The following is a 16,430-nucleotide window of genomic DNA, read 5'->3' on the forward strand; positions in this document are numbered from 1 at the left end:
TGGGCAAGTATATGTTATTCAAATTTTCTAAAATAGTAATAAAACTTAAAATAAGGTAACCAAGCAAACAAACTGTCCATTGTTTAGAAACAATAATCCAAAATAAATGTTTTGATGATCCCTTACCTGATACCGGATATTTCCGTACAATTTAAATGTCTGGGGGATGAATACACAGGTTGTGTAGGAAGTTCAGAAACATCTAACGCATTAGCCTGGATAGGGGTAGAGCATAAAGCTGAAGGATGTGGCCGGTAGATTACACTTGGTGAGGTAGTCTGCTCCTGAGTCCCAGATTCATACACACCAAGAAGGTCTGGAGAAGTAGGTGAAGCAAGGTTTACTTCATGGAAGCCTTCCAAGGGGTCATTAGCCATAGCAAAAGCCTCATCATAAGATAACCTATGTTAAAACAAAAAGTAATTATTTTTAGATAGTGATATTTAAAACTAAATTAAGATGTATAAATAATATGTGTTTAAGTCCTTTATAAAGTATAAGCTTACAATAAAAGAGACAGTAAAAAAAGGAAAAAAAACCCATAATCATTTAACATTTATTAAGTGACCTCAGAGTATAACTACTACAAAAGGCAAACAATCTGATTTGGAAGAGACTTGAAAGTGACACCTAACGCTGTTAAAGTGAGTATAATTTAATAAGTATGAGGAATAAATAAAAATTTGTTTAATATTTTTTATTTTAAAATTATTATTTAAATGTTCATAATTAAACTCATTTCTCTCATTGAGTATACTATTTAAATATGAAAATAACTTGTTACAAATATAATTTAAAAGTACAATCTTAGACTCAATAACAATTGTTACGCTATGAAACTCTTAAAACAATTTTTTTAATTTGACAGATAACACTACATATATTTATCATGTACAACATGTCTCAAGGTACATACACATTGTAAAAGGGTAACTCTAGCTAATTAACAAATGCATTATCTCACAGTTATTTTTGTTGTGATGAGAGCACTCAACATCCACCCTGTGTTTTTTTAAGAATATATCAACATTAACTATAGTCGCCCTGCTATACAATAGATCTCTTGAATTTATATTTAACTTTGCTATCATATGAGACCTTGGTTAGAATAAGTAAAAAAGGCAGTAAAAACATATACACACACACACTCAGAATGAAACAGACCTTAGTTCAACTCCCTTTTCTGTTCTGCCTCATACTAGCTATCTGACTTTGGATGACTCAGTGTTTTTAATCTTCTTTTTTATTTTGAAGTCATTTTAAATCTACATTAGAATTGCAGAGCTCCTGTATACTTTTCACACAGATTATGAAATTGTTAACATTTTTGAGCCCCTTGAAAATAAGTTTCAGGCATTATATCCATTACCCCTTAATTTCTCAGTGTATACATATATTACGGCTATCCAGAAAGTATCCAGCCACTGTTAATACATTTTTCATAGTATATGGCTAGATACTATCTATCTATCTATCTATCTATCCCCTAAGTACAAGGACATTTGCCTATCTAACCACAAAACCATCTAATCTCAAAATCTGGAAGTTAACACTGATCAAAATTACCATCTAATTAACAGGCCCCATTCAGATCTGATTGTCCCAATAATGTCATTTAGAGATCTAGGACCAATCCTGGATAATGTCTTTCATTTCTGTAAGCCTTAAATTTCTCCTGTGATGGGATGAAAATGGGGATAACAGTATTCCCTCCCTTGTCCTTGTTGCTGTGAAGATTAAAGGAGACAATCCATGTAAAGTACTTTGTAGAGTACTATGCACCCAGCACAGACTATGGCCTCAATAAACATTTATTATCATTGTCATCCATTAACAATAACATGCATGCTTCCGTTTCTCCATAAGCAAAAGATATTTCATATAACTACTCAATTACATCACAAAGTTTACTAAAAACTAAGTGGTATACCACTTAAGTTTTCCACTTGAAGAATCTAAAGCTAAAAGAAATCTTATAAATCCTTTATTGATTTCCCACTGTCTACAGAATGAAATTCAAACTTACTAGACTAAAAAATAAGGTCTTCTATGATCTGAACCCAATCTCTCTTCCTAATTTTTTCCTATCCACAATAGTACTTTGATAATTGTGAAAGATACCTTTCCAGAACTTCCAAATTGCCAAACATGAGCACCAATATAGCATATAATTTCTTCCATAAAATGCAGACATATTCATTCATTTGTTAAACTAACTGAAAAATTTAACCCTCTCATATCCCTAATAAAAAGTGTTAAAAGTAAGACAAGTAGAGAACAAAAAGGTTGCAGTAAAGTTGGGAAACTCCATATTTACATAGTCTTTCAAAATTATAGACTACTGCATGTCAAAGACCTTCCAGAATATATATAAACAAAACTGTAGCAAGTAAATCTACAAATGACAAATTTCAAATCCAATAAACTGTTTTTTTAAACTGTTTTTACAAGTAAATAATAATTTCAGTCATCAAAATGAAAGTAATCCTTGTTTTATTCTACACAAAATACTCGCTATGCCAAATGAAAAGAAATTTAGTGTTTTACTGAACACTCCATAATTATTTTTTATCCAAATAACTTTCACCTTTTTCATAATCCACATAAACACCAAGAAAACAGCTACATTCAAAGTACATAGTTCATTTTCACTTGAATATAGTGCACTAATCAATTCACTTTAGCACAGAAAACCTTTGCAATAGGTTTTCATCAAACTTTGACATTTTTATCAGTAAGTATTTATGATAATTACTTTCTTCTATATACTTCTAATGCACTTCTCTACACCTTGATGGTTCACTGAATCATAAGATGTAAAAGCATTTGCATCTCTGGAGATACAAAATGATACAAATCCTCTGAAGGAAAATTTAGCACTATCTAGCAAAATGACATAGTCATTAAACCTATGCCCCAGCATGCCACTCTTAGGGCTTTATCCCAAAGATAAACTGTCAAAATGAAAAAGAAAAGATACATGCATAAGACAAGCAGCATTATTTGTAAAAGCAAAAGACTGATTTAATGAACTAGGGCACACTCTCATAATGAAGCCCTACACAGCTGTAAAAAGAAATGAATAATATCTACATACTGCTACGAAGTGACCTTGAGGATAAACTGGTAAGTTAAAAAACAGGGTAAATAACTGTGTATAATAAGCTATCTTTTATCTAAGAAAGGAAAATAAATATACAAATTTATATGTATGTATGTATTTATATGTATATATACTTATTTTCAGAAACGGAAGGCTAAACTAAAAACTAATAAAAATGGTTATTTGTAGGAGGAGAGAAAGAGAGAACAGGTAGAGTGAAAGCTAGACTTTTCTGAATGTATATTGCTTTACAGATTTTAATTTGAGCTTGGAACCACATAAGTGACAAAACAAAATTAAATTTTAAAAAAGAATCCCTAAAAATATAGTAAATAAATCCGTGTATTGAGATAGTAGCTTAATGACCAATAGAAAAGAACTATTTCAAATGATTTTAAAATACAGTAATATAAATATATATCCCTAATGGAAAGTATTCTAAAAACAAAAGGAAGTGAAAAAAATCACAAACTATTTTCAGTGATAATAATAGTAGCAATGTTGATATAAAACTATTAAATATAATGAGATGAAGCAAGCTATGCTAATGTCATTTGGAACCAAGATTTTCAGCATTTAAGAAAAAAGATACAAATATAAAATCAAAGAAGTTAAAATCCTGGAGTCTGCAATCAGAAATACCAAAAAACTTCCCAGTAAAAAAAAATTCCTAACTTCATGCAATGCAGAAGTGTAGCAACACTGACCAATTTAGAAGCAATGAGTACCCATGTGCTCAGAGTAATACCATTTCCTACAAAAAAAGAACACGGGCTCCTTGGAAAAATGACTGATGCAAGGCCTGGGGCAGAAACATACAAAAGGACCCTGGAACATCCTGTTATACCAGGAAGCAAGTAAGCTATCAAAGACTACTGGAGTCATATCAAAAGGACTCCCACTAACCAAAGATGGGACAATCTGAACATCAAAAAGGATAATATCTGCGAAGAACTGAAACCCAAATATTTTTAAATCCATGAATTCACAATGACACCAAAAATAAAACAAACAAACTCTCACTGGTCCCCTTTGATCAGTGCTATGGAACCAATTCATTATTTTCAAAACTGGTAAATAAATGGAAAGAATGAAGTATTAATCCTGACCGTTAGGAAGATAAGTAGTTCATGAAGAGCGGGAGGGTGGGTATGGGATAAAAACTTACCTGTTGAGTACAATGAACACTATTCTGGTGATGGGCACACCATAAGCCCTGACTTAAGCATTATACAAGATATCTATGTAACAAAAACACTTGTACCCCCTTAATTAATATTTTGAAAAAACAAAAAATATTAAAAAAAATAGTTCATAAGAAAAAGTTCTTTTTTAAAAGAACTCCACTTAGTAGAAATAACTTTGCAATCCTAATGAAATAATAGGTCTAGAGGCAATAATTATCAATAGCTATTAAACCCATAAGGTAAAAAACCTGTCTGAGGAACTTTTTAATGGATCAGACAGTATCTGAACTAACTGATCATACCTCATCAAAAAAAGGGAGACAATCAGACATTATGTGTATTATGTGGTAAATAAGAAATGAACACCACCACCATTCATGAAGCATTCTTGCCCCCCTAAGGAGAAAAAACGAATCCAGACCCATCAAGCCTCTTGATTCATCAGTTTATAGTAAATACAGAGGAGAAAGGAACATGTTAAATACCACCACAGGGACAAAAACAGCAAAATCTAGAGTTTGGGAAACTCTAGTAGACAAACCACCTGGTTTTTTCAATAAATAAACTGAAAAAAAAAGAGGTAGAGGTAATTTATAGATTTAAAAAGACACTTAAGAGACAAAACTGAACACAGTGTGTGGGCCTTGTTTGAATTCTTATTTGAATGAAACAACTGTAAAAACAGATGATGTTATCAGGAATCACATTTAATTTTAGGGGTAATACAGTTACGTAAAAAAAATCCTTATCTTTTAAATATACACACTGAAGTATTTATGGATGAAATAAGAAGATTATTTAGATTTGCTTCAAAATAATTCAGGGGAGGGACTGGGAAGCTGAGCCATCCATATACCAAACCCCAATCACACAGGAAGGTAAGATAGCTTCTCCCATAATAACAGCTAATATTTATTGAACATTTACTAAATATTAGGTACTTTCCCATATATTTATGGTTGAGAAAACTGCAGCTTAGAGCAGCCAGAATTAAAACCTATGCCTGTCCGACTCCAGAGTCCAAGCTCTTAACCACCAGGACATACAACTGCCACTATAACTGCTTTGCCATTCCACTGTTAGACCATTCTACTAAAAATGTTTGTTTTGATTAAAATCCATCATCCCTGCAACATCGACCCTATTTTTCCCATATATAACAACATTTTGGACATTCTTTCAACAAGTATTTACCGAGGACCTACTACGCACCGAAAGCTGGTCAAAGTAGATGAAAAATCTATTCTGCGCTCAAACAGGCTCAATACAGTAGGAGAGTAAGACAACTAGAGACAATGATACACTGTGACAAATGCCACAGAAGATACATAGGGTACTCAGAGACCACATAGGAAGGACAAGTAAAGCAGAGGCAAAGGACTCTCAGAATAAAAGCCAAAGAACAGACCCAAACAAGGAATAGAAAATAATGAGAAAGACAAAGCCCTTGGAAGGGCCTTCCAGGCATGTCTAAGGTGATAAAGCAAAGTGTTTATGGAAATACAAATATTTTCAGGATGTCGGCAGACTAGGGTTTGGGGACCACAGCTTTATAACACTTATAACTCAGCACCTCTGAGCAGTGCCTCTAACCTACAATGTTTCCATTCTGGAAGAAACAATTAAATATTGTCTTAAGTCACTTCTGAAAAGGAGATTATTTTGAGATTAAATTTAGTCCCTTTTTCAAGTATGTAAAATTTCCATAAAATGTAATTTAGCTGGTAATGAGCTGCCAATCTCAGTGGTCTGAAAAATCTTTTGCTTTTTAAAATACATGGAAGCTTAAAGATTTATTTCATCTCTAAGGTCTTTATATGAGTAAAATAAACTGCTATTTTTAAGCAATCATACTCTTTGCATTTAAGCAGTGAGTGACTGAAAAAGAACTAATTTCAATTGGAGATTATCCCAACTCATAAACTAAACTTGTCAAGGATCACTACCAGTATGCAAAAAAGATGACCACATTAAATTCTTATGGGTGAATTACCAACACAACTTGGTTGGCCTTATTAGTGAGCTCCAAGTAATAAAGCTGATTTCCAATCATAAGAAAAAGTTGATCAAAACAATTTGCTTCTGATCCCACATATGCATTTCATGTTATTTTTTTCTTTCTGGACATCAGTATCATCACAGTAAAAACAACAGCCAATCTTCATTGAAAGTTAACTATATGTCAGACAGTGGTGCTAAGAATTTCATATATATTAACTTATTTGATGAATGCCTAGAAAAATCCTAATAACTTCTTACAAAAATTATTTTTTCTAATTAAAATGAATATTCTTATTGAAAACAAAATGCATCCCCAGAACAACTCAAGAAAGTAGGATAAATTACTGGTAAAATATTTTCAATGAAACATCTGAAGCACATGAATAAAACAGAAACACATAATTTAAATGAAAACTAGGAACTCAATTTAATTTGGTAGTCCAAAAGAAAAAATAAAATCCATTTTCCCACAAAAAGTACATTCCCCTTATTTGACTTACCTTGACAAATGGGAAACAGGATTTACTTCTAGAAAAAAAAGTTAAAGATGTGATTTTTACCTTTTTCCGTATGAACTGAATATATGTGAAAATTAAATAGTTTGAATTCTGTATTTACTAAAATTCCTCAAAGCCCTACACTCTGGAAAGTAAATCATTTCCAACACAGCAGGTAGTATGGCATCACAATAGAGCAGAAACAGCAGTAGCTGAAGAAGAAAGCCAAGGTTCTAATTTTGACCACGCTCTAAGTTACACCTATGGACAACATGAGCAGGTCATTTAACTTCTCTGAGACCAAGTATCTTCATCTATTTCACGCTGGAATTGTATCCAATAATTCTGGATGATAAAATAGCGAGTGCACCTGTCTACTGGAAGGAAGGCCAATGGGATGACTCAACCAGTAAGTATTCGCTACTTCAACAAAAAGCTTGTAGTCTGGAATCAGGCTCAAATCTTAGCTTGACCAGTTACTAATAATGTGATCCTGAAGATTTAATTCTCAATTTCTCTGAAAAATGTAGATAATTACCATACCTATCACATAAGGTTGTCATGGAAATTAAGTCAGAAATATACAAAAAGGGCTTAGCACCATATCTGACACTTAGCAATTAAAATTAGTTATTATAATGATCTCTAAGGCATTTTCTGACTAAGATTCAGCAAATATTATCATACTGTATCAGCACAAACACCATCAATAAGAACAAAAAACAATGATTGTTTTGTTTGGTTTAAATATGTATTAAAAATTAAAAGTTTTTTGTTCTGAATGTTTTTCCTCAACAAAGCAGACATCTATATATTATACTATAATTTTTTACTCTTATTATCACAATAATAAAAATTAAATATTCCAAGGCAGGTCAAAAGAAAAGGTTTAAGGATTATGTAAGTATTATTTTCCTCCTTCAATTTATTCAGAGACTGCTGGGAGATGGGGGGCAGGGAGGGAGGTCCAGATGCTTTTGTAATTCCCAAATGACTTCTTAATTTAGCATGCATTATGGAAAAAACTGTTCCTGACATTAAAAATTTGATTGCTATTTCAATAACAGATAATGAATTGAAGTGTTATAAATTCCATCAATTAGTTCACTTCTTTAAAAACCTTCAACATTACTACATATATTTATTAAATACATTTATTTATACATATATATGATAAATTACATTTATTCCTCTTGGAATGGAAGAATGATTACTCCTCAGGGCAAAATCCTGGTGCTAAGTTCTAAGAATACAGGTACAAATGGAGTAGGGATGGCACACAGCCTATTAGGAGCCAGTACATGACTACCCTAAGGCCTGTGGGGAAGGAAGGAGGAAGCAGAGAATGTTTTAAGGAGAAGTCAGTCAGATTTTAAACGCTGAATACAATTCCAATAGATGGTCAAGGTGACAGGACAGTCAGAGAACAAGAGTCTGGCACTAAGGAAACAAAATAAAGTGACAGAAAATCTGACTGGCTAGGCAGACATGTAACACACCATTAAAAGACTCCTTTATGGCACGTGCCTGTAGTCCCAGCTACTCGGGAGGCTGAAACGGTAGGATCATTCAAGCCCAGGAGTTCCACACTGCACTGAGCTATGATTGCACCACTGCACTCCAGCCCAGGTGACAAAACAAGATCCTATCTCTCAAAAGAAAAAAAAATCACATAAAATAAAAATTAAAAAATAAATTAAAAAGTAGGGGGAGCCAGGTGCAGTGGCATGCACTTGTAGTCCCAGGAGGCTGTGGTGGAAGGTTCGCTTGAGTCCAGGAGTGCAAGGCTGCAGTGAGCTGTGATCATGCCACTGTACCCAGCCTGGACCACAGTGTAAGACCCTATCTCTCTCTTTTTTTGTTTTTTAGAGACAGGTCTTACTATATTGTCCAGGCTGGCCTTGAACTCCTGGCCTCAAATGATCCTCCCATCTCAGCCTCTCAAAGTGCTGGGATTACGGGCATGAGCCACCATGCCCGGTTCCCTTTTTTTTTTTTTTTAACCCTCCTTTAACATAGAAAATGTTGCTTGGATTTTATCCTGAAGAGATGGTGAGGTCTACATTTTAGAAAGCGTATTTTAATGTAGTCATTAAAAAATTTGCAATAACATCTCTAAATATGCCAGGTTGTACATTCAAATATTGAGGAAATGTACTACAGTCATTAGAAAAACAAGAACTTTACTAGAGAGACTACAAGCAATTGGTTAAAGGATTACTGCATCAGGCTACAAAAGAGATTGCGACCTGATCTAACGCCAAGGTCATGCACTGGAAATGGAGGGGATGGAGGCATATACATAGCGTTTCTATATATATAGAAAACACTCAGAACAATAGCTTCATTTATATTTATACATACACACACAATTATTCTAGTTAATCCTCACAGTATCCCTTTGAAATGATTTTTTGTTTTTTTTGAGACAATGTCTCACTTTGTCACCCTGGGTAGAGTTCAGAGGTGTCATCATAGCTCACTACAACCTCAAACTCCTGGGCTCAAGCAATCCTCCTGCTTCAACCTTCCAAGTAGCTGGGACTACAGGCACATACCTGACACCCAACACCCAGCTAATTTTTCTATTTTTAGCAGAGACAGCGGTCTCACTCTTGCTCAGGCTGGTCTTGAACTCCTGAATTCAAGCAATCCTCCCACCTCGGCCTCCCAGAGTACTAGGATTACAGGTGCAAGCCACCATACCCACCCTGAAATGATTCTTATCCCTATTTTACAGATACAGAAACTAAGGCTCGGAGAGATTAAATAATACAGTCAAGATCAAAGACCAATAAATAACAGACCTAGGAATCAAACCCTGGTGTGTCTGACTCTGATACCTAACTTCACTACCCCTGAAACATGCTTAGAAGGTAAAACTGATTGGGGAGAAGGTGGGAATAAAGGTTAGATCAAGACAAAAGATCTCTAAGAAGTGAACAATCCAAACAGAAGGATGCTCTTTAATCTCTGAACCCTCGTCTTATTTTCAGAAAGAGAAAACTGAAGTTTCTCTAAAGCACCACTATTGAAATGAGCATTTGCTATTGCTTTGTGTCCTTTCTATTCTTTTTCCCTACATTATTTTTGCTATCATCATGTCCTGCCTTATTTTGCTGCTATGCTGTGATTTAAAATACTTATTCAATTGCTTTTCAACCTTTTGGCTAAGATCAAGTGTAAAATACTTATTCAGCTCCTTAGAGGACTTGAGGGGGGAAAAGCATATAAATCAAAATAAACAGAAGCTTGATTTTACTGTAAAAGCCCTATTCCCATGTATTAAAAAAATGTAAATATTTGATACCAAGGACTTAATTTTTTAAAATTTGTAATAGTAATGTAGTTAACTGTCCTTATTTTTTAGAAATACATAAATATTTACAGATGAAATTATAAAATTTTTTAAAATTTATAATAGTAATGCAGCCAGCTGCCCTTATTTTTTTATAAATACATACTTAAATACTTATAGATGAAATTATAAAATGCCTGCAATTTGCTTCAAAAGGTAACACAGGAGAGGGAAAGTGGACGGGTCAGGACTGACCATTGCTTATCGTTATTGGGCTAGGTGATGGAAACTTTCACATTCATTATACAATTGTGTCTACTTATTTGAAATTCTGCATAATTAGAATGTTCTCAAAAAAAGGTCCAAGATTTATTCTAATACTATATAAGGAGAAAAAAACAAAACAAAAGTCTATACATAAACCATTTTTTCATTAACTTTTATTCTAATTTTAAGGTTGGCTTTCCAAACTAACATTTTGGTTATAACCAAAAACATCACATTTACCTTTTGAGAAGCATTCTATGTTTATAAGTGGGAATGTAATTAATAACCCAAGGGAAAAAACTAGCCAAATGGTCAATCAAGCAACACAATCTCCCCATTTTTATTAAAACAGACCACAGATGAATTTCCACTAACTACACAGTACTTGAATATATACAACCTGACATATTTAGAGATGTTAGTTATTGCAGATTCTTACATTGACAGTATTCAGAAAATTCTCTGAACTTATGGGTTACCGGTATTACAGTGTATTTAATTACAAATTCTTAGAACAGCAATATAAAAAAAATAGTTTTCCAAATTTCTTTTCCTTAATAGTGGAAGCCACCTTATCTCGTATACACTCTTAAGAATATATGTCAACTAAACATTCAACAGGCACTGAAATATACATTGATTGGATAGACAACAAGAGTCTTTAGAAAAGGCATTAAAAGCAAAGCAGTAAAGAGTGGAAACAGTTACTTCAGGTTACTTTTGTTGGAAAATACAGAAATAAAACAGTAAGTACCTGGAGAGAATATCACAACTGGAGAAATTACATTTTTTAAGTCTGAGGAAACCTGAGCATTTTATCAGACTAGTTTCAGACAAACTTCCTTCCAGTTCAGACTCTGTCACTGACTAAACTGTGTAAACTTGTCCAAGTCACAATCTCTCTGAGCCTCAGTTTCCACACCTATAATGATAGTGATATTATCTTCCCTGCCTACATTTAAAGAAATCAAATGGCTTATCAATATAAAAATGTTTTACAGAATGTAAAGCACAATACAAATGTATGATTTTATAAAAATTTAAGAAAGAAAGAAAGAATAAGTGATGGGGGAAAATAGCAAGAGTATACTGAGGGATTTGTCCTATAAATCAGAAAGGATACTTATTTATTTAAGATAAAAGGGGAAGAAAGAGGAAAATGAGTATTTCTGAGGTATATAGTTCAAATATGATTCTCTTCCCAACAGGGAATTAATTAATGCACATTTACTAATTGTTTTTCAAACTTGTTTTGTTCTTTTACACTTTATTCTGATCTGTCAACCAGAGCCCCAAAATAAATATTCAATACTATTACTTTTATCTGGAATTCACTTACTTAATTGGTTCTAAGCTATCATTCATATGCTCCTTTACCCTTCTAGGGCACTCTCACATTCTTGAACAGAGTTTCTTTATACTAAATTGTCAATTCATATACTTAACTGTGTATGTAGTCACACCCACCAGTGGAATTTCATGAACTTCCACTATGTTTATTTACAATCCTGTTGTCAAACTAAAGCAGCAAATCTCTCATGAACTTGAACTATCTCAGTAATTTTCATTCTTTTTCCTCTACATAATCTTAGCTTATAATTATTTAATTTTGTGTTGCCTACATTCTAAGATAAATCAAGATTACTTCTGCTACCTTTGTCTAATCATGACTATTTACAATTTAAGCTTATAAAAATACCTTATTGAGTTGTAAGTTGAAAAAGAAAGACGGGAAAACAGAGATAGTAAGTTAATGCTACCTGTTTTAAGCATCCCCCTCTTCCTTCCTGAGTCCTCTCAATTCTCACTCAGAACACTCATTTCAAGTTCTACTGCTAGATCAATTTCAAACATTCTAACATTTTTCAACTGACCAGCCATCACCAAACCCAGCATGGCATCTTCCAGGCCCAATGCTAAAGCTATATAATGGGGTAAGCCCTGCCCTCAAAGCACTTGTGGACTAGAGGAAGACACCACCTTGTCAATAAATATATTTCTAGTGCCCTAGAGGCAGTTACAATACAATGCAAATATCAAAATGAAGAAGTACCAAAACAGAGGCATATACTTGATGCTACAGAAGCATAAAAGGGGGAAAAAAAAGTACTACCTGGTACAACTAAGGACAGTTAGTACAGAAAAGGAGAAACTAACTAGAAAGGAGTTTTTTCAAAAGCTCAGATATTTTATTTTTAGGATATCAAGCGTATAGTAACCAATTTACCACCCCTTACTACCTTTTGTTAAAATACATGTTAACCAGAATTATAATGCACAAAATTTTAGTTTGAAAAAGTATACTACCTCAGAATATCCTTAAAGCTTTCCCTCATTACTTCAATGCACAAATATTTCTACCTACTACTCATCCTTCCTTCCCACTACTCAACAATTCTAGCAATTTGTTTTATTTAGCACTCATTAAAATATATACATAGGCTCATGCTTATAATCCTAGCACTTTGGGAGGCCAAGTTAGGAGGATTACTTGAGACCAGCAGTTCAAGACCAGCCTGGGCAAAGTAGTGAGACCCCATCTCTACAAAAAATGTTTTAAAATTAGGCAGTTATGATGGTGTGCACCTGTAGCCCTAGTTACTTGGGAGGGTGAGGCAGGAGGGTCACTTGAGCCCCAGAGTCTGAGGCTGCAGTGAGCTTTGATCTCACCAAGGCACTCCAGCCTGGGCAACAGAGTGAGACCCTGTCTCAAAAAATATATATATATGTACACACACACATATATACATACATATATATACATATATATATATATATATATATACACACACACATAAAGTGCCTTTTGGAGAACTTATAAAAGATATGGGAATGGTTATATGGTCCTACCTTCCAGACTCCTTATGAGTACTTTCCTTTAACCCCCACTGTGACTTGCACAGTAGATGCTCAATGAATATTTTTAAAAATCTCTGGCAACACAATGAGAATTACATATTACACTAATACTAAGCATCTAATAAAAGCTAAATTAAAAACAATTCTTTGGCATTACAACCTACACATGAAGAAGTGGAGGATAGTGACTAAGAGCAAACAATTCCTGAGCATTACCCTTGCATGAGAAGAAGGGGTAGAGTAGTGGTTAAGAGCACAAACATGGAAGACAAACTGCCTGACTTCTAATCTAGACCCATCACTTAATCAACTATGTGACCCTGGACAAACTACATAACCTCTCAGGGCCTCAATTTTCTCAACAATAAAATAGAGATAAAATATCACCTATCTCCTATCTCACTGTGAGAGTAAATGAGTTAGAACAGTGCTTAGACCAGGACTTGCACATGATAAGCACTGGACTCAAGAGCGGTAGTAGCAGTGCTAGTGTCACCATTACCAGAAAACTTGGAAATTTTTTAACCAGAAATACAAATGATAACACCTTTCATCTGTGTGTTTCCTTATAGTTACAAAGCTCTTTTACAGAAGGTGTAGACCAGGAACATAAAGAACAAGAGCATTACGAATTCCACTTTGGGCAGTCATGTACAGTTTTTAATCCTGGCTCTGCCGTTAGCCAGCTATATGACCACTGGCAATTAAGTAACTACAGGCAAATTATTTCAACTTTCAATTTTATGAGCCTTAATTTCCTGATTGTAAAATTTGATAAACCACCTATATTACAGGAATGTCCTGAGGACTGAAGAGTCAAGGTACCTAAACCAACAAAGCACACTGTCAAGTTAACGTCTGTTCCTTCTCCCCGCCCTCACATCTCACATGGAGTATCTCATTAAATCCTCATCCCACCATTATGAAGTTCATATTAGGTTGAAACATACAAAAAACATCAGAATACTCGCAATTTTTTATGTTTCAACCTAATACTATTTCTATTTACAAATGGAGAAAATAACTCAGAGATTAAATGATTTATTCAAGGCTATATGCATAGTAAACGATGGAGGTGAAAGTTAAATACTTTTTCATTCAGCCAGCTCACTAATTTGTTTAGTGAGTCCTGCTCAGGAGGGGAAAAAAACGTATACTAACCACTATACATGCAAAACTACTGTAACCTACAAGTTTTTGTTTTGCTATTTTTAAAAATGAGGAGATAGCCAGATTTCTAAGACCCTTTTGATTTTAAAACTTATTTGTAGAGCATCTATGTGTGTGTTGGGGGAGGATTAGGGGAAATCAGAGGTAAAGAATATTAAAGGAAGCATAACTATACTAATTCAGAAAGCAAAACTGGATCTAATTAGAAATTCCACTAATTAGAAACTCCACAAGGCAGCTAAACATCAAATATTCATCCTGGTAAAAGGTTTGAGGTATTCAACAACACAGATAACTTGTTTGCCAAACACTCAAGGAACAGTTATATTAAACATTGGTACACAAAGATATGCATTAATATACATTACTATAACAAAAAAATTAAGGACTTTTCTTCTAATAGTAAGAGACTACTTTAGTAAAATCGTACAACTGCTAAATTTATTGCTATAAATTCCACAAAGGCTTTAGGATTAGATCACATAAACCATATTTGGAATACAATGTCTGTCCAAACATGAAAAGTCCTATCAAAATGCACAGTACTAGTAAATAAATAACACATGGTAACAGAACAAGGCCCCATAAAACTGGTGAAATATTTAACAGTATCAAATATTTACTATGATTGGTCTACAGTCCTATTCTGCTTCTTTTCTCCTTGATTTGTCATTCACCATTTTTTCAAAAAACTGTGTGAGCAACAAAATGAGGATAATAAATAGAAACCGGCTCTTTCAACAGATTTACAATGGAACAGTTTTGTTTTAATCCTCTTATTGGCCTCTGCTCCAATCATGCAATGATCCCACAGCAAGAGATTACAACGCTTTCCCCGCCCTCGCCACCCCGATCCCCAACGCTGAAAGAAAGGAGTTGGAAGAAAACAGAAGAGTGTATAACAGGTAGCCTCCGAACTGGCAACATTTCCAGGAAACTACACCGTCTCGGGAATCAGTATTAACTCAGCGCTCTTATTTTTCAAGACCTTACCCTTTAGCCATTACAGATAAATGTTTTTTTAATCCCATAACAACTGGCAACTCTTCACGTGCTGCGGATTCCACCTAGCATCATCACTTCTTGAGCCATTAAGCTCGCTGGGCGGTCGGGGCGAGTTGTCAGCGCTGGGCGGGCGGTGTCATTACAATTACGTTTGTGCGGCTCGTCTCAACTCCCCCAAACAAAAGTCCGGCTGAACTGAGCTGCCTCCTAAAGCGCGACTCCGGGCGCTCGCTCTTTCCCACCGGGTTTCGCCGAAATCTCCCGAGGGTGACCTCTACGCCTGGGCACCGGGCCTCGCACGTCGCTCACTAACCCACAGCCACAGCTCCATTCCACACCACCGCCTCGGGGCGTCCCGTGCTGCGACGGGCTTCCGACTTGTTCGGGAACTCTCTTTTCGCCCCCTCCGCAATCCTGGGCCCCAGCTCCGGGCAGCGCTCGCCCGCCGCCAGGTAACCGGGCTCCGGCTCACCCCGTCGGGTGCTCGGGGCCGCGCAGTTAATGAGTAACGCGCCCGTGCCCGGGAAGGGGGACCGGGGAGGAGCAGCCGCCCGACGCCCACCAGCGGCCCGGGGGGAGCCCGACTGAGCCGCGGCGTCGAGCCGTCCACATCCCGCCGCCGGGGGTCCCGGAGCCCTCGTGCCCAGCCTGGGGGGCGCGCTCGCCGGGCCCAGGCAGCCCCCGCCGGGTCCCCGCGCGCCGCACCCTCGGCCGCCCCGGCACCTGCACCTGCCGCGGCCGCCCCTCCCGGCAGGCTCGCGGGAGGCGGGCGCGCGGGCGCTGAGGGGGGCGGTGCTCCACGCCCCGGGCCTCTCCCTCCCGCCGCCGCACTCACCTGACGAACCCACCGTGGCCGCTGCCCGCTCTCAGAGGCGCTCGCAGAGCCGCACAGAGCGCGCCCCGAAGCAGCGAGAGGTAGAGGACGACTGCGGGCCGAGGCCGCTACACTCCGGCGCGGCGGGCGCACTGCGCTGGGAGCCGCCACGGGAACGCGGGACTGCGCCTGCGCTGGGAGCGGGGCCGGGGGCCGGGAGCCGGGAGCG

The 16,430-nt window shown here is 36.4% G+C and overlaps 1 protein-coding gene across 3 annotated transcripts in view; it reads right to left on the reverse strand.

Annotated features, from left to right (window-relative positions):
• Window positions 1-16,326, reverse strand: part of LOC123639524 (RAB3A interacting protein) — a 53,237-nt gene extending 36,911 nt beyond the window's left edge. The window contains exons 1-2 of one of the 3 annotated variants that reach the window (XM_045553382.1): window positions 16,223-16,326; window positions 127-402 (exon numbers count right to left, since the gene is read on the reverse strand). In XM_045553382.1, the coding sequence (XP_045409338.1) occupies window positions 127-377 (251 nt within the window). In that variant the 5' untranslated portion in view covers window positions 378-402; window positions 16,223-16,326. Of the gene's footprint in view, window positions 1-126; window positions 403-15,375; window positions 15,993-16,222 lie in introns of those variants that run through there. The other 2 variants (XM_045553380.1, XM_045553383.1) reach the window with 2 other exon arrangements.
• Between the last annotated feature and the right edge of the window lie 104 nt (window positions 16,327-16,430).

The sequence above is a fragment of the Lemur catta genome, chromosome 6, assembly GCF_020740605.2.
Source record: "Lemur catta isolate mLemCat1 chromosome 6, mLemCat1.pri, whole genome shotgun sequence".
Classification (NCBI taxonomy): Eukaryota; Metazoa; Chordata; class Mammalia; order Primates; family Lemuridae; genus Lemur; species Lemur catta.